The sequence below is a fragment of the Chroicocephalus ridibundus genome, chromosome 7 (genome assembly GCF_963924245.1).
Source record: "Chroicocephalus ridibundus chromosome 7, bChrRid1.1, whole genome shotgun sequence".
In the NCBI taxonomy this organism is placed as follows: Eukaryota; Metazoa; Chordata; class Aves; order Charadriiformes; family Laridae; genus Chroicocephalus; species Chroicocephalus ridibundus.
Window position 1 is genome coordinate 42,433,481 of NC_086290.1, and position 17,957 is coordinate 42,451,437.

Consider the following 17,957-nt stretch of genomic DNA (forward strand, 5'->3'; position numbering starts at 1 on the left):
TGGGCTTTTGTCTGACTTTGTTAAAATAAAGGCAAGGGAAAAAAAAGCCTGCCGAGTTCCCCTCCCTACCCCCAAGGAGGCTCTGCTTGAGACAATACCTTTAAATAATTAGCACAAACCCCAATACTTAACAAAGCAGGACAATTAATTCCTGTAATTGACATAAAACACTTGTGCTGGAACAGAAGGGAACATTGTGACCCACATACACACAATGGAGTTATTAATTAAGAACTTTTTGAGCAAGAGAAGGACATCAATGGTAAGTAGCTAAGCAGTAACACTTGCACTGGCTCTTCACCTCGGGGAGGGGGGGCTCCAGAGACCCTACGATATAGTTTATACAGGAAAAAAAGCCCAACAACGTTTAGTTAAGCAAACTTCAAATAAACAACATACATTTGGGGAAAATTCAAAAATCCAAGTCCATCGTATGTATGCAAATCTGAAGACACAGAGGAAGATGCAGGTGAGGGTCAGGAGCGTCCGTGTTGGGGTGCGACGGGACCCGACTGGCACAGGGTGGAGAACCGCCGTCCCGCTGTCCGGCACGTGGAAATCCTCCACGCCAGGCGCCACCAAACTATTTCTTGTCACAATTTAACTTTTACCCAATTTTGTTTACGAGTTAAGCAGCTCTGGCTTCCCAGTTCTACTTGTGCCAAATTCAGAGACATCCCACTCGTGGCCTCATTTTTTTTTATTTTTTATTTTTTTTTAAAGACAGTTTATTGCTGCACCTCCGCGTCTGACAAACTGCAAAACCCACAACATGCAAGACAGGAAAAACCTGCTTTACCACAGAAAAGAATGTGCTAATTAGCTTTAATCCTATTAAATAGAGCAATAGATTTTATAGCAATATAAATCATCTACTAACCCTGCTAGATTTTCTACTCTGGGATGATCCATACACGTCTTCCTCATACCCATTGGTCTGTTATGGAAAGAAAGGAAAAAGAAAAAAAAAAAGGGGCGGGGGGGAGAGAAAAATTGATGCAGGCCCAAAAGGGAATTTTTAGCAAAAGTCATCATTTATGAAAAGCAACGGCAGAGACAGAACTTTTCAAAGATACGCCAGAAGTGCAGGATTAGGTCATGATTTCAAACACGAGGACACGGACGTTTGTGTGTCTGTCAGTACCTGTAGATCAGCCAAAAATGTCAAGGATACTCCTGCTTGCCTTTGCTGACCCCATTTTTTTTTTTCTTTTAAGAAACGCTTTTGCTTCCCCTATTATTACGGCACTATAGCACCTGTGTCTTCAAACACTCTGTGAAGGGAACACGGGACAAAAAGGGGGCACGGGGGATGAGAGACTACAATAAAAGAAATTTATCACTGTAGTTATTTATGTCTCTGGCAGCTAAGCAATTAAAAAGCAGAAAATTGTCCAAAAAAATATTAATTTTAAGTTTATATTTGAGAAATTCGGTTTAGTAAACATGCAACGCTGGATGAAATGTTTAGCTTTCCTCAATTACATCAAAATTAAACCCAGACAGTGACCATGTGCCACATCCCAGTGTTTTGTGTGGCAGTCCAAAGAGTAATAAAGAGATTTTAATTGGTTCAACTGGCTTCCAAGATGCTCCATAGCCTGCCGTCTTGTTATTAACGTGTTTTCTCTCAAAGGAGGAAAAAACAGGCTCAGAAGGAGCATTTCACAAGCAGGGTGAGATGCTTCAAAGTCTCTACGGCAGCAGGGTCAGGAATAAAACAAAACTGTCGCTATGATGCAGTTTTTAGTCTGGAAACATGACGTCGAAGAAAAGAGAACAGACCCAAAGGTCAGCTCAATCGATACCATTAAAAGCTCAGATTTCTCAAGCAATTCACTATTCTGGCATCACTTCACAAGGCCCGAAACACTGAAAATGAGGAAGCACTCTGTGCATTTGGGGTTGGGGTTTTTCAGTGAAAATTTAACTAAGATTTCTATTCAAATTAAGTTTCGAAATTCAAGTTTTAACGCATCCAGAAATGAAAATCCACTAAACCCATTCTGAATCAATTTCCAAGCAAAATATTTATCATATACTATACAGTGGCTCCCATGAAAAATTAAACAAATTAGCTTAGAAACCAGTTTAGACCCAAGCTGGTGAAGCAACTTCTGGGAAAAGCTGAGATTCTCTACCGAAATGCAATTCTTATCACCACAAATGGGAGGGCCAACATCCAGTTTCATTTTTTTCAGGCAGAACTGATTTGAAATACCTCTATAGGCCTCCTCCCTGTTATCTTTCAGATTTCAAATGGAAGCCCCACAGCTCAGGTCATTTCCCTTGTCACTACGACCCATCCTCTCCAGAAACCTCTCCAGCACGTATTTTTGAAAGCCAACACTCCAGACAACTCTTGAAGAGCAGGGTCAATTTTATCAGAGCTCGCTGACTTTTGTTCTGTGCCACATTGCCATGCTGAGCACCTGAGCATAACCTTCCTGGAAACTAGAACAAATAAAACTGCGTACTGGGGAGGCTAAAACATTCAGATTTTACTTGTTCTCCTTTCAACGTGCAATTGACCCCATTCTTTTCTACATTTTCCTCTTGCTTTTAACAGATGCAGAAAACTTTCTCGTTGCCGTTATGTCCATTTATACTTGGAAGATTTTTTACCTTAGACCGTGGCTAATGCTTCTCCTTCAGGCTTTCTCAATCCCACAGCCAGCTTCCACTTCTCAGAAAATTCTCTGCTGATTTCCGACATACTGAGGAAGCCAAACCCAGCCTGGCAACCTCTTTTTGCGGTGAGTAGCCTCCCCCCCCGCAGCAGCAGTACGCCACTTTGCCCTCTCTCATGTACTCTCTCCCTCCCTGGAACTGCTCCCCATGCGATTCACCTGAAATCCTGGCTGTGTGAAAGCACATTACCCTTCACCTTCTGCCCAGGTCTGGCTTTGGCTTTGCAGTGCTCTGAGTAGTGCCCTATTTGTTCAGGTGCTAGTATGGCATCGATACTATGCAGAAAAGTATGAAAAGATGCAACATTTACTACGTATTAGATCCATATATAGATACCATTATATCAGTACTGCCTATTTCTGTGTAATGTTAAAGTTCAAGTTAGGTTTTGAGTTTGTCCAAGATGCTCTTCGTGTACAACACTGATGTACAAGTTTGGATAATACCACGTTTTGCAGCTGAAGTGATGCTCAGTGTTCTCACAGACCCCAAAAGTCCCGATAGTTACACCGTATCCTTGACATTGGGCTGGTGAGCTCTTACCGCCCCCACATTTGCGCGTATTCTTTGTCCTATCGCAGTGGTTATTTTATGCAAAAAAATCTCTCCGAGACAAGTTAGTCGAGATACATACTGCTTTGGAGTAGTTCTTCTTTTTGGTCCTCTCATTGTCTAATCCAGCCTGCAGTGGGATTAAGAACGCAGGGTGAAAAGATCAATAGGGATGTGCACCCGCCCGCAGCCAGGCATGCATATCAACGTGCAGAAGCATCGCTCCGACTTCCCTCCAGCTCTACACAACATAGCTCAGTAAGCACACACACGAGGGAAAAAAAAAATAATAATCAAATCTCAAAGTCAAATGACTAGTTATTAAGGAATATTGTTGAAAGTGATGATAGCGCTGTTAAATTTAGTAGTCGCAGTTAAAATCATTCAAGCTCGCCGGGTTAAGTCAATTAGAAGAGCTACCAGCTGTCTATACTTACTCCATGAATACATCCATGCAAAAATCCAAATGTGCTTGCGCTATTTCTGTATATAGGTCACTCACAGACACATTGCATTCCTCATTTGAAATAGTGCGGGGAACGAAGAGAGGGTCTGTAAAACTGCTCTCCGCAGTTTGTTTTCTGCGGAAATTGAGGCAGCTGTGTTTCACCCCGGCGCTGCCACGAGACAGCACGAACAGGACCAGGACATTTTTTAAACCGAGCTTAAAGTCCTCATCCTCACTCTCCCTTCCGCGCCCTTTCTGTTCGTCCAAGAGTCAGCTTTAACTCAACATGTTCAATGCAAATACTTGCTCTCATCTTATTACTACCTACAGAGTTTGATTTTATCCTCCAAAGAAAAGGTAACAACAAGCGGGCGGGTATTTGTCCCGTCACCTTTGCGGGATCTATTCGGAGTGAGTTTGAGAGAGTTTAATTCCTGTCCAGATTTATGCTAAAATAAAACCAGACATACGAGCTGTCCACTGTTTGACCAGGTGACAGAGAAAGTCTGTTTGGGGAAATAAACACTCTTCTGCTCTGTCCTGCGGTAACTACTGCACGAGACCCAGCTTAGATCTAATTATTCAGTGCTTTTCACCCAAACCGTGCCAGAGCGGCAGGCGAGGGAAGCAGCATCTTTACATCACGGGCCGGGACCTGCCTCAGGAGCATTTTAGCTCATCCCTTATCTCAGCTCAGCTATCACAACTGACGTTAAGTTTCTTCTTGAATGATTAGTTTTTAAACACACACTGCAACTTGCAGACTGTTCTCACCGCTGGGTAGGAGCTGGCATATTCCAGCTGAGACTGGAAAGGCACGAGAGGAAAGACAAATCAGAATACAAAGGGAAACACTGAAGTCAGTTATGGCAATCAGAAGAATCCCCCAAACCAAAAGAAAACACACAAGCAAACAAAAATAAACACAACAGGCAGAGAGATGTAAATCCCAACTAAAGGATTTGATAACGCAGGACTCCTTGCGCAAAGCCAGGAGTCAGGAACTTCGGAGCAAGCAAAACAAGGAAAACGCACAGGCTCCACCATTAGCGATTAATAACACAGAAACACTTCATGCTGGATGGTCTCGGACTAGAGCCCGCCAGCTGAGACGTGGGAGAACGAGGAGACTTGCAGTAGAAGAGAGATTCCAGTGTCTTAAACACAGGACGGTGTTCAGGATGAGCCACAGAAAAGCTCCTAAAGATGCCCCTCCATCGCAGCTGAAGATCTGCTGGCAGGAGGCAGAGACATCCTCAAGCCAGCATTATCCCAAGGCCAAAGGGCCACTGTTTACCGAGTAGCCACAGCTTGTAGAGCTTCAGTCAATTTGCTCCCCTGGGCTAATGCACGCCTCAGCTGGTTTTACAGTCCATATTGATGGTTGTTCGGCTGTAAGCATCCAAGCCAGCTCCCCAAAAGTGACCTCAGCAGATCTCTGGTGTCTGCAGCTCAGGCATCCGCTTAGAAAACATTCCAGGAGAAAATGCAGAGCAAAACTCACAGAGATTACTTGGGTGGTAAAGTTTCAGTGAGAAATATATTTCTGATACGGGCTCATTTCACTGAAAACTTCCTGTACGGAAAAGAAGCAGAGCTTCAAAGAGCAACCCCAAAGGCCGCCTCGCAGTGCGGTGGAGCCTGAGCACCAAAGATGCAAAGTCCATTTTCAGAAAACTAAAGTCTTGTGGAGCAATTACACACAACGGCATCCCACAACTACGGAAGGCGCCTTCAAATATCCAAAAATAGAAGAGCACACGGAATTCTCCGACTAGTTTTATAAACCCTCGGTGGACACACGGTAACAGGTTTTGGTGTTTTCTTCATGCTAAAATAGCTCAGAAACCAAACGGGGAACTCGAGTCCTCAGAGGTAATTTTTCTTTGGTGGTAGTTTGTGGGGTTTTTTGTTTTGTTTTTTGTTGTTGTTGTTGTTGGGTTTTTTGCTTTGTTTTGAACACACCCAGCAACAGCTAAACCTTCTCAAACAGGCAAAGACAGATGCGGTCAAACTATTAAATTCACCTACTATAAACCCACTCACAGAAAATTATCAATGGCCAATTCATTGGGAGTAAAACAACTAAAAGGCGTATAAGGGTAAAACAGCGAACCTGCACATTTACTTGCTCATTTTCCTCTACCACCCCAGAGACACTTGGGTCAGGGAAGGAAGCTCTGTCAAAACTCTTTTCCTGTGCGTGCCCGAGTGTCAGCTTGCACAAGAATGTTCATCGAATGCCACTTCATGAGGACAGGACGGGGGGGAGTCTGTGCAACATCACTGCAAATACCAGGTATACCTCTGCTTCAACCAGATCCTTCTGGATGTCAGAATGTCAGAAAAGGACATTCTTTGCAGAAGTATGAGGTATTTATGGGCCATCCCGTACAGAAGCTGGAGACCGATGCTCACCAGACCAGCAGCGGTTATCACAGCCCAGAGACTGGCTGCTCTGGGGGAAAAATGGTCAGAAAAAGCTTCTTCTCAAGGGATGGTGGGGAAACAGAATGGAAGGCTTCTGCTGTTTAAATACGTGACAATGAAACACAGGGTCCTATTACAAAAACACATTAAAAGGAATCACATCAAAAGGATTTCCATGAAGAAACGGTGTTTCAGATGAACAGGGCTCCCACCACAGATACGCTGTCAGTGTACTTGCATCTTGCCACATCAAGGGACACACAGTTATAGCCATGGTTAAATAATCTATTTGTATCATAATCACCTTCTAAATAGAAAAAAAAAATTGACATTTCAACTGACCTAGAGATTTTTCACCTCCAAAAAAACCACTTTCATGAACATGTCCAAATTTAAGTAAAATAAACATTGGTTTCAAGTTCAGCTGTGAAGATAAGCTTTTCTTCATTGAATCTTTGGAGCTCTAAGGCATCTTCTAGCTTGGAAAAGCAACTGAACAAGTTTGCAATCTTAAAGATTTTAAGAATATTTCATAAGTAGTAATAAGGATTCCACTAAAAAGGGAACACGGCAACACTTGCTTTTAACTACATCTTATGCTATCTTACAGCAAACTCCATTAGGAATCATTGAGCAGGCTCTGAAGCAGTAATTTTAATTTTTTTTTAAATTTTTTCTTCATTTTCCAGAACTTCTAGAGGCATATGAGGTGTTTCACTCAATTCTGTTCTCTGGGGGATACTTTGTCAGGGGGAAAAAAGGTAATTCTAGCCTAGATAGTTATTAGCAAGTTTTTTTAAGGAGAAAAAAAAAAAAAAAGAAAAAAGCATTTATGACATAAATCTCCAAAGAATCCAGAAACCAAGGATTACAAATAAAGATCTTGCTATGAATGATACAGGTCTTGCTTTTTCTATAAAAATAGAACTGATCATCCAGCTTAACCACGTAATTACCACTACTGATTGTTAGGAACAACATCAGGAGAACAAATTATTCTCAAACACAACTGTTTTAGGCACAAATGGCTCCATCACGTAAACTAGTCGCAGCTGATTCAAAATCAGGACTGCCAAGAACTTCCTCTGTAGTGTTGTTACAGACATTTTCAGTTTTGTGGTTCACTGAATGCTTCTCCGTGGGTCTCAGAAGCTTCTCCGTGGGTCTCGGAGGCAGCGCGCTCTGCTCATCCTCTGATCATCAACACGTGCTGAGACAACAGCATTACCTGTTCACAGCTCAACTGCTTCCACTAGCTTCACACCTACGAGAGCTGATTAGGTCTATGCTAGAATGGAGCTAAGATTCGTACACACGTGTATTATCTGGACAGATATCATACGGATATTTTGAGAGAAAATTGAATTTTTTTCTGCAGATTAGTACCGATGCATTGGAGCACCCTGTGCTCTACTAATCCCTCCCCTCCACAAAACTCAAGCCTGCAGATGATTTTCCGCTATCTCTAAAGCAGTTCTGAGAGGAACGTTCACCTGCAATCCCAAAGCGCTTAAGACCTATTTCTACTGATAATTTGCTTTTGGTTTCCTGAGCTAATAAACATTGATCATGGAGTAAGACACTGCTGTTTCTTCCCAAATTCTTGGCGATGACACAAGGGAGCTTACAAGGTGCGTACGAGAAATAGGTGTGTATACCAGTGTTTTGGCTGAGTACTTCCCACATCAGTAAGGGTGAACAGCATTTACCTGAAAAGCTTTTATGGAGTCGCGTGCTCTGCTGGTGTTCCTGCACAGCATGCACAAATCTGACAATTCCCCTGGTTGAAAGAATTATTGACCTACGTACACTCTAAAAGAACCCAAACCCCATATTCCTTGAACATGGAACATGGCAAAACCTTGGAAGGATGACGTTAGCAGAGTACTATGACCAGTCTGGAGGTAGAGGGGACAGCAACATCAGCACACACACACATGCACACTTAAATTGTCTGATTTACCAACCCTCAGGCTTCCACGGCTACCCACTGACATGTGCTCATCTTCATCCGAAGCCTAGCAAAAGAAAGTATAAAGACAAGAAAACAATGAAAAGAACACAAGTAACACAGGCAGTGAGGTAAATGCAGATGGCTCTGATGGAACAGAAGTAAAGAAAAGCCTTACAAAATAAATGTCTTTAAAAAATGAACTGCACTAAAACTGCAAGCAGAAAGTAAATTAAATCATATCCTGCCCAAGAAATACTGTCAAGCATTTTACTATAGGATGAATGACAAGCTTGGCTTGGGTGTCCCCTGCTCCATGCTCTGAATAAATGCATGTTAAATGCTCCAAGCAGGTTATTTCCCCACCTTCCCCCTCCCCTGCCCCCCTTTATTTAGGCACATTTGCAAAAACTCCCCAGAGCAACTGGGAGAGGGCAGAGAATTCAGGAAGTGGCTTCGGGGTTTTCACTGGGCTGGGGCAGGGGGGAAAAGCTTGTTTCGCTTTTTTCTTTTAAAAAGGAACTGCCTTATATATGTCTGTTTTCTTAATTTGAAACGTCTAGCTATAAATAAAAAAGCAAAAGCAGATACTAACCGAGGTATTTCTTCGGGCTCTACGGGAATAACGCTCGCTGTCTTCCTACCAAGGCAGCAGAGAAAAAACAAAGAGCGAAGGGTTGAAAGGACAGATACACCAACCGAGCGCTTTCCGAAAGACACAGCGAAACTTCAGCAAGGTTTTGGACCAAGGTTAAACCAAATACTGGGAGGTGACAAGTCAGAAAATGCCTTCCCCCCCCCCCCCTCATTTGTGACCTCAACTTTCTTCCCCTCCCTTTTACTCAGCTACATACATTCCTTACTTTTACATAAAACTGTACACGGTGACGTCTTTATTCTTATTTCAAAAAAACGTTCCAAGCGCGTCTCTCTGCATCTGGGAATAGGGATACTTACAGTGCTTTTGTAACTAAGCTTTCCAGTTTTCCAGTCCTTCAAAATAAAGCTCAAAATATCTTCTCTATTTGAAATCACGTGGCAGGGCAATGATCTCTCTCTAGGGAGTACCCCAGCGGGGCACAGCCTGGCCCCTTCTTCCAGACAAAATGCATCCGTGCGCTGCTTCCAGCCCCTGTGACACACAGCACCGCTGCCTTTCGCGGGCCAAAGGCTGTGGTAACGCTGGAAATGCCGTAGGATGCTCTACGTTTCCACAAACCGGTTTTACATGGAATTTAGAAACAGCGATAGAAGATTTTCACCGTTGTAGTTAAGGGTTCTCACAGGCTGATTTCTAAGCAAGGGAATTGTTAGGAAGGTGGAGCTAAGCTCACCAAGCAAGGATTTGAAGAGACTTAACAGCTTATCCCTGAGATTGGAGCATCCTGGGTGGATGGTTGGTCCATATGGCAGCAGGCTTGGAGGATGGCAGAGAGCAAACCAGCCTTTATACCGATTAATTATCTAGGGTGAAGGAAGTTGGGGAGTTTGAAAAGTTTTCTTCCACACTGGAAGTCAGATGTTCAGTTTTGCTTTTTTCAGCGTGCGCTACCCAGCTCATAGGGGAAGGCCACAAATGGCAGTTTCTGTCTAGCATCACCGGTACATTTATGAAATCACTTGCGTTAAATAGTAAAATGCAGGATGTTGCATTATTGGAAAAAGCAAGCGTTGCCATAGCAGCAGCAATAATGCATCTGAGCAGTGCCCCTGGACTGGTGAGCAAAAAGGTAACTGAAGAAACACGGACAAAACTTGCCCAAAATTTAACTGAAGACAGATTTGAGAAGACTCAAATTGTAACAAAATCCACAAGAAGTAAAATGTGTACATATATTCCTCGTATCACAAGTGGCTTTAACCTGTGTATATGCTAAGCTAATCTTCAAGTGACAGGGTGGAGACGGAGGTCTCTAACCAAACCCTTGCCCAGTTTTAAGCTGATCATTTCATCTATCGATGTGGACTGCAAGAATCCTTGTGATAAGAGTGGAATTCCCATTTCCAATACATGAAAATACCTACTTTGTGGGATTTCAAACTCTATGAACTCTACAAAACTTCAACACGTGAAAGCTGTTTAGCTACGTTGATCAAGGCCTACCATCCACTGCTCGATGTCTCCCCATTTAGTATCCAGACCATAATATTTCTACAGACAGAAAAGGGGAAAAAAAGAACAGAATTTAGATGAGCAAGGCAAACACAGAATGTTTCGACATGCATTGCCAGGTTTCGGCCGAGCCGCACAGTTCCACACACACAAACATGCCGGGGAGAAGCCATGCCACATGCCACCAGAGCCCTCCACAGCACGCGGATGGGAAAAGCCACCTGGCAAGGGGACAGGGGTGTTTGGGGTACGGCCGGGGTACTCGACAGATGCTTCTTCCTCAGGAGTGCAAAAAACCCCAATGCTGCGGGGACAGGAGCAAGAAGCGTGATGAGTCTTGAATTCCTGACCCATTTAAGTCAAGTCTCATTACAAGGCAACCGAACGCAGAACACTTTTCAGGATGAAAAAAAAAAAAAATGCTGTCAAATCATGTTTACTGTATAGGTTTGTCAAAGAGGGAAGACAAGTTGAATACAATACAACTGATCTCCGGGCATTCTTATTCCCAGAGCTCCTTTTCAGAGCACCGGGCTTTTTGCCGACACTTCAGCCATCCCGCCAGCGGTGGTACCACCACCCAGGACAGAAGAGCAGGCAAGGCTGGGGAGCTCTCTGCGTTTCCTTAGTAGCTTGTCTTCTTCTGAACCGTTTTCTCAGTTCATAAATACTTGGCACAACATTGGGAACCTCCCAATGAACTGGCATTTCCACCAGGCAGCAAACGGTTCAACAGAAAAGTTTAGCAGGACTTTTCTTCCTCCCCGAACACACGCTTCCCATCTAGTCTCAGGAAGTTTGCGTTTATAACGGTGATCATAACATTCCTGTGTGAAGGAAAATCACCGGCTTAAAGCACAATAATCGGCAAATGGAAATCCTGCTTAAGGAAGTATAATATGTCTTTTAGAAAAAATTCAGATTATGTGCTTTGAGGTTCATGTATTTGTGGAAAAAACAAGCCTGTACTTGCCAGCTTTCCTAGAGGCTTGAGGAGGCAGGAGCATCAACAGTCAAAACCTCAGGTAACGAGCAAAAAAAAAAACAGAAAAAGAGAAACCTGTTCTGTATTATACTCTGCATTTAGCACTCGCTCAATGGTATTAACGTAATTTTACTTTCACCCTTAAAAACCTCATTCACTATTTATTAATAAACCAGAACAAGCAGCTGCCTGTTCTTTGATACCGTATCGGTTTATTCCCACATCAGAGCTCTTCCTCATTAAACAACAAAATGGTTTTCATGTTAAGGTCATCTTCATTTTCATCTTAACAGCTCTGGAGAGAAGAAAGTCCGTTAGGAAGTAGAACGGGCAGCAGGGTGCTCAGTTACACGTCCTGGAGAGCCCAGACTGTACAAGGACCTTTAAATGCTGTCACCTTTGGAGTCAAATTGGGAAAAGGAAGGAGCTCACAGCAATCCCACTTATTGGAAAAGTATTAGAAAATAAGGTTCCAGGCCAATAATTTGAAAACAGGAAATAAATACCCTGCATTGCGGATGTAAATAGTATGCAAACATCTCTCTGGAACAAGGAAAAGAGACAACGGTTCAACAAGCTCTTTAACCACATCCCCATGAGAGAGGGAAAGCGTTCCCCTCTGCTTTCCCTGCAATTCACCTCAGCATATGTTCAAACACACCTAATACCCTATACAATGCCTAGCCAAACTGCACGCAAGTGAAATTTCTCCCTTAAACTACGTGAAATTAGAGTGAGTGACACGAACGGTTGTTTCTTCAAGCGTTACGCGCTTCCCTCACAAACGCTCGGATTAATTGCTTCCAGGCAGAAGCATAAACACATGCAACAGCCCGCTGTAAAACTGAGTTTTAGGTACATCCCGTCCTGAAAGTGACCCCTGAAAATTTTATGAACTCCAGCTGGTCAGGATTGCGTACAAGATCAGAACCTACCGATTATATGCTTTGTAGTAAATCAGGTCAGGTAAAGCCTTATTAGAGGCTTTCTTTCCTCCCCAAGAGATGTATTACACTTTCTAACACTAGAAACCAATTTATAAAAACCACTACGAAAACGGAGAATCCTTTTCTCACGCATAGGAAGGATCCATAAACAGGCTAGTAATTTTTGTAAGGTTGGCTGCTTCCTCTTCCTGCTCTCTGTTCTCCTTACTTTAACAGAAGCTTCTGAATTCAGTTTTGCAAAAGGGAGATAAGGAAATACCCCTTAAAAAACTTGTCATGCCACAAGTGAAGTTCCACTTTACCGCCTTTTCCTCCACCATTTAAAGCTACATAGCTACATGCTTGATACCCCCCAAAAGAAAAATGTTAATGAATGCGATTGCCTTGAGACTGTTTTTAATGTATAATCTTTTAAATAGCACATCTCGCATTGGACAGAACCGGCGGCATTTGGAGGCTCAGGGGTGTTTGCCCCCACGGCCGCTTCCCAGTTCTTCCTCTATGGTGACTCTTCTGTTCTGCCCCGAGGGGACTATAAGGGTTAAAGGGAAAAGAATAACAAAAAAAAAAAAAAAGGTGTTTATCCATTCATTTGGATTTTAGTTAGTGGCCTTTGCCAGACTCAAGTTCTCTTCTACCCTGAAAAGCGATATTACAATTAAATAATTAATGACATTAATACCATTGAGAGAGAATTGCGGATCAGATTTGCTCACTAAGTGACAGCGAAACTGCTAGACTTGCAAACTCAGGAGGGGATGTTGTGAGGCTAACCCACTTATCTTCTCATCCATGCCAGGACACCAAGAGTAAACAACCTCCTCCACTCCCACAGGGCTGCGCTTCTACCAGAAGATTAAATTAGCTTCTATAAAGGAGATTGATAACGAGCCTGTTTGATCCGTGGGCAGATGTTAAATTTTGAGTCGCTCAGTACGTGGTCAGCTCCACAGATAAAAACACGAGTACGATATGTTTGTTGCCAATTGATGGGGTGAGGATTAAAGACCAGTGCACATGATTTGAGCAGCCGTCTTCACACACGGCCGCACTTACAGAGGAGAAGAGCAACGTCCGAGAAGCGCATGCACTGCTAGGTCAAGCCAGTGAAACGTGCAGGTAAGGCTGCCGGAGTGCCAGGACAAACCCAAACAGGCTGTGGGGGTTTAGGACATGTTTATCAGTCAGCAAGCAATAAAAATATCACAGGAAAAAAGGAAATATTCAATAGGGTAGAAAACGACAGGCTTGAGGAAAGCTTTCTCCCTCCCTGCAAAATGTCTTTGGAGCTATTTCTCTTTCTGGGTACCACACAGTTCATGTGTTGAAAGTACAGAACAGCCAAATATCATAACACAAACCCTAAAAACTCTCTGTTTTTACATAGCAAGTGACCTCAGTTAGAGCTATTAGAGTTATTCTTATTATTAGCATTATTACTATCGTCCTCTTTGCCGTCATTTGGAACTATGAAGAGGAAACTGCCTTTAAACTGAGGTGAGAGATACAAAAGCATCTATGATGCTTAGGTCACACTGGAAGAAAGGCCATACAGTTTATTTACCAAAAGATTACAAATTCAAGCCCAGCATCCCCCATTTACTTCAGGGACCTTCTGCAAAGTCATCTGAAAGTCAGTCATGTTTCCTGCCGGCACCTCTTAAGTGCTTGCCCAGCCTGAAATCTTTCAGCATTAACTCTTGGCCTTCAACACGTATTTGTCTGTATGGTTCTCGGGGACACATGGAGCCACCACACTCTCCTAGGACGGCTGCTTTGCTAAATTACTCTTCTGCTCATTGCTTGTTCTTTGCCAAACAGCCTGTAGAAAAAAGTACATGAAGTGCCTGACCAGACACATTTTACACGGGTCATCTTCCCCCAGCTCCCCCCTTTATTATCCACCCCGCAAGACCATGGGAGGGACGGAGGGAATGGCATGGAAATGCAAAGCCTGCTGTGCATCTTCCATTCCCAAGAGGTTTTACTGAAATGCCAGCAAGACTCGGAACGTGGGAGCACACACACATGCAAAGGAGAATGAAAAAGCGCGAGCCCTACCTTCTGAACCTGGTAGATCTAGGGGAAAAAGGGAAAGGAAAGAAACAAGGAAACAAAAGCTAGCGTGAATGAACAAATAGCAATGCAATGTTCCATAGCTCGTTCGAAAGGGAAAAAAAATAAATCATTTATACAGAATATACAGCAAAACACAAATACAAAAAAAAGTGCACATCGAAGCCTTGTAGCGTTTGGTAGAATGAAAGTGTACGTTTACATTCTATGCGTCCTCCGTGTGCCCAGCTGTAATACAGCATTCCTGTTCTCATTCCACTGGGCTCTTGGAGGCACACGCAACCTTTGGTCCCTTAGACCACACCAGCCCAGAGCCGAACCCAGCTGTGAGCCAGGACATCTCCCTTCTTTAACCCCCGTTCTTCAAAGCAACGGCTGCCCAAATACTCACCCTGGATGGCAGTTGTGCATCTACCATCACAATAAAAACAACAGCAGTAACTACAGAAAATCCGTCCTTCTTTTAAGGCCAAATTTTGTCCTTAACTGACGAAGCACAGTTACAAAAGCACCAATGCTATACATCTTTCACCCGTGTATAGCACAGTGTCAGCTTGTTAAAAGTGAAAATTTCTTTGCACATTCATTGCCAGCACTGGAGGATCTCCAGAGGTTGCTTTTTCAATTTTTAATGTTTCCATGGAGTCTCACACCATTTGCAGGCCCTAATAAACGCATTGCTGACTCTACAAAGCTGTTCCATAGCCTTGAACCATTTCAATAATACACAGAAGCATTACCACCACTCTGATACATCTGAATTTCACTTAGGTGGAGAACTGCCCTTGACTGATCAGCTTTGTAAATCCATGTGAAAACAGAAAACGTGTCTGGTTTTTTTCCTCCCCCTCACATTTCTCCTAGCATTTCTAAAGTAAGAAATGCTTCTTGTTCAAAAACACGTAACCAGCTACAAATCCTGATGGAAATTGCAGCTTCGTTCTCTGCCGAACACCGAGCTTTGTACCTGCAGGAAAGGTATCACAGCTCTGGTTGGAAAGCCCACAGCTGCCTCACTGCTTATCTTCCTAGATAAGCCCTGACACTGAATAACCCCAGCCCCAGCCCTCCGCTCTACAAGCACAACCGGGGGGAAGGGGACATTGCCCCGAATCCAATCTTCAGCTGGTCAGCTGGTGGTAGTCAGGCTCCCATGTTTTGGGATATATCCAGTGGGTCCCTGCCATGCGTTGCTCTTCTGGGCCTCCTCAGGTGAACCCAGAATCATAGAATTGCCCAGGTCGGAAGGGACCTTTCAGATCATTGAGTCCAACCATCAACCTAACTCTGACAAACCCATCACTAAACCATACCTCTAAGCACTGTGTCTGCCCGGCTTTTAAATACCTCCAGGGATGGTGCCTCAAGCCCTTCCCTGGGCAGCCTGTCCCAATGACCCTTTCAGTTTAAAATTTTTCCTAATATCCAGTCTAACGCTCCCCTGGTGCAACTTGAGGCCGTTTCCTCTTGTCCTACTGCCTGTTCCTTGGGAGAAGAGATCGACCCCCCCTGGCTACCCACTCCTTTCAGGGGGTTGCAGAGAGTGAGAAGGTCTCCCCTCAGCCTCCTCTTCTCCAGGCTGAACACCCCCAGCTCCCTCAGCCGCTCCTCACAAGACTCGTGCTCCAGACCCCTCACCAGCTCCATCGCCCTTCTCTGGACACGCTCCAGCACCTCAGTGTCTTTTTTGTGGTGAGGGGCCCAAAATTGGACACAGCACTCGAGGTGGGGCCTCACCAGTGCCCAGTACAGGGGGACCGTCACTGGCCCAGTCCTGCTGGCCACACTGTTCCTGAGAACGCCAGGATGCTGCTGGCCTTCCTGGCCACGCTGCTGGCTGTGTGGCAGAGATGCCAGTGCTGGGAAGCAGGGCGTACTTCTTTCAGCCCTTGCCTCCATGGCCTGATCAGGTTCCCCTTCGTCATCGTGAAGGACAACTGCAGAACCCAGCTTAGTAACTCAGAAGCGCTAATTCCTATTCCTACAAGTGCACGGGGGATAACTGAGACCCACGTTTGAAGCTCGCATTCCCACACACTAATCACCTCGCTTACCTTTTACTAAGAAAACCTTCAAGAGGAAAATGAACTAAACCTTCCCAGCGTTCCCAAGACTACATGCTGCCTCTGACCTTTTGCTTCTCCGCTACCTTTCATCCATCCAGAGAAGCCAACCACCACCACTGGTGGCGATTACCATGCAGCTGTTTAACCTTTAAGCTTTAACTTTCCCACACCACTGTCTCACCCATGCTTTGAGGCAACACCATGGAAATCTTACTTCTCCAAACCCCAATGCTTCAGGCTCGGTGTAGCAGTTATTCCTGTCGAGCACAAAGCCAGACCTTGTGTCCAGGACCCAGATTGCCATGAGATAAAATAACAACAAGGCCCTTGTTCAGGGCCAGACACCACGGAGGGCAGTGGAGGGGGACATGAGGACAGTGCCAAGTGCGTCATCGTAACTGTTCCAACTTTTTATCAAACCTGGAAATTTTTGGCCATCCGTCAGCTAAAAGGCATTACAACAGCTCTGCTCCAAAGCGACTTATCTCTCATCAGCGTACTGTCCAGCTTAGATAGAATGTTACAGGAAAAATCAAACACCTTTAAACAATAATCTCTGTTGCAGGAATGCTCCCCGCAAAGAGCTTAACATGGTCCACAGACACCTAAGCCATCAAACGCCTGAAATAGCACTTTCCTGTACTACAATATGACAAAAAAACCGTGGGTTTGTCCACAGTATTAGCAGCAGGCTGCTTTCCTCGTTTCCTCATCATATGAGGCTTCCCACAGAAGTGAAGTTTTTCTTAGAAATAACTTTTGAACAGGACAGAACAAGCCAGTGAAGCATGGTTAGATGGCAGCAGAAGGCAGATATCCAGACCCTGCTAAAAACCCCTTCAGCATTGTCCCTCTCTGGATTTTCCTGGGCATCTTCACACTGGTTCTATAAGAAAGATACAGATCAACCATCACAAACCTCCGTAACTTCTTCCCTGCGTACGCTAGCACTAAATTTAATAGTCAGCCTCTCCCCTCCCATTCAAGCCATGAGAATTCTGCTTCTCTCTGGTTTTTCCTGCGCTGCCCGGGATTTTAAACAGCCTCAAACAATCTCGAATGCCAGCTGCACCGTGGGACCCGCTAACTCAGACCAAATCCCAGTAAGGGAAGAAGGGGCCCAAGTCACAGTCAAAATGATAGGCGAGCAGATCAAGAGTGCTTGCAAGTCTTTTGCCCACATTATCTTGGCTTTAATACATTTACTAAATTTACTCCATGCTGCAGGAACTGCCATAGAAAAAGAGAAACCCACAACACAACGCACTGGTAACATTTTATTCCAAAGAAACACAAATCCAAAGGAGGAAAAGTACGTGCAAATGAGTATGCTGGTAAAGAACAAGTTTACGAAACAGCAAAGCCAAGTTTTGTGCTGTGCCCTTAAAGCAAGAGCTGAAGAGGAAGCTAGGAGACAAGCACAGCACTCTTGCCTTCAACTAAACATACGGGCTCATCTGCTGTGCGAACTGGCACGCAAGAACCTCGTCTTGCAGATTAAGGAGTGGGAGGAGATCATTCTCTTTTCACTTCAGGCACTAATATCAGCTTAAGTTGTGGTCTCCAAGCCTCAGTCCTCGAAGAGACATTTAAAGTCTTGCCAGCAGAACACACAGACGGTACTCCTACATAAAACATTCTCTGCAATTAGCCCCAATGCTGCAGCTTTTGTGTGTCTTGAAACAGTGCTGTTAAATA

At 44.1% G+C, this 17,957-nt stretch overlaps 1 protein-coding gene across 9 annotated transcripts in view; it reads right to left on the minus strand.

Moving 5' to 3' along the window:
• LRRFIP1 (LRR binding FLII interacting protein 1) overlaps positions 1 to 17,957 on the minus strand; it is a 114,709-nt gene that overhangs the window by 41,947 nt on the left and 54,805 nt on the right. For 3 of the 9 annotated variants that reach the window (XM_063341348.1, XM_063341347.1, XM_063341342.1), the window contains exons 3-9: positions 14,179 to 14,196; positions 10,177 to 10,224; positions 8,668 to 8,712; positions 8,089 to 8,139; positions 4,466 to 4,498; positions 3,326 to 3,373; positions 881 to 937 (exon numbers count right to left, since the gene is read on the minus strand). The exons of 3 other annotated variants lie outside the window; for them this stretch is intronic. In XM_063341348.1, coding sequence (XP_063197418.1) covers positions 881 to 937; positions 3,326 to 3,373; positions 4,466 to 4,498; positions 8,089 to 8,139; positions 8,668 to 8,712; positions 10,177 to 10,224; positions 14,179 to 14,196 — 300 coding nt within the window. The remainder of the gene's footprint in view (positions 1 to 880; positions 938 to 3,325; positions 3,374 to 4,465; positions 4,499 to 8,088; positions 8,140 to 8,667; positions 8,713 to 10,176; positions 10,225 to 14,178; positions 14,197 to 17,957) is intronic. 3 more of the 9 variants (XM_063341343.1, XM_063341341.1, XM_063341344.1) reach the window with 2 other exon arrangements.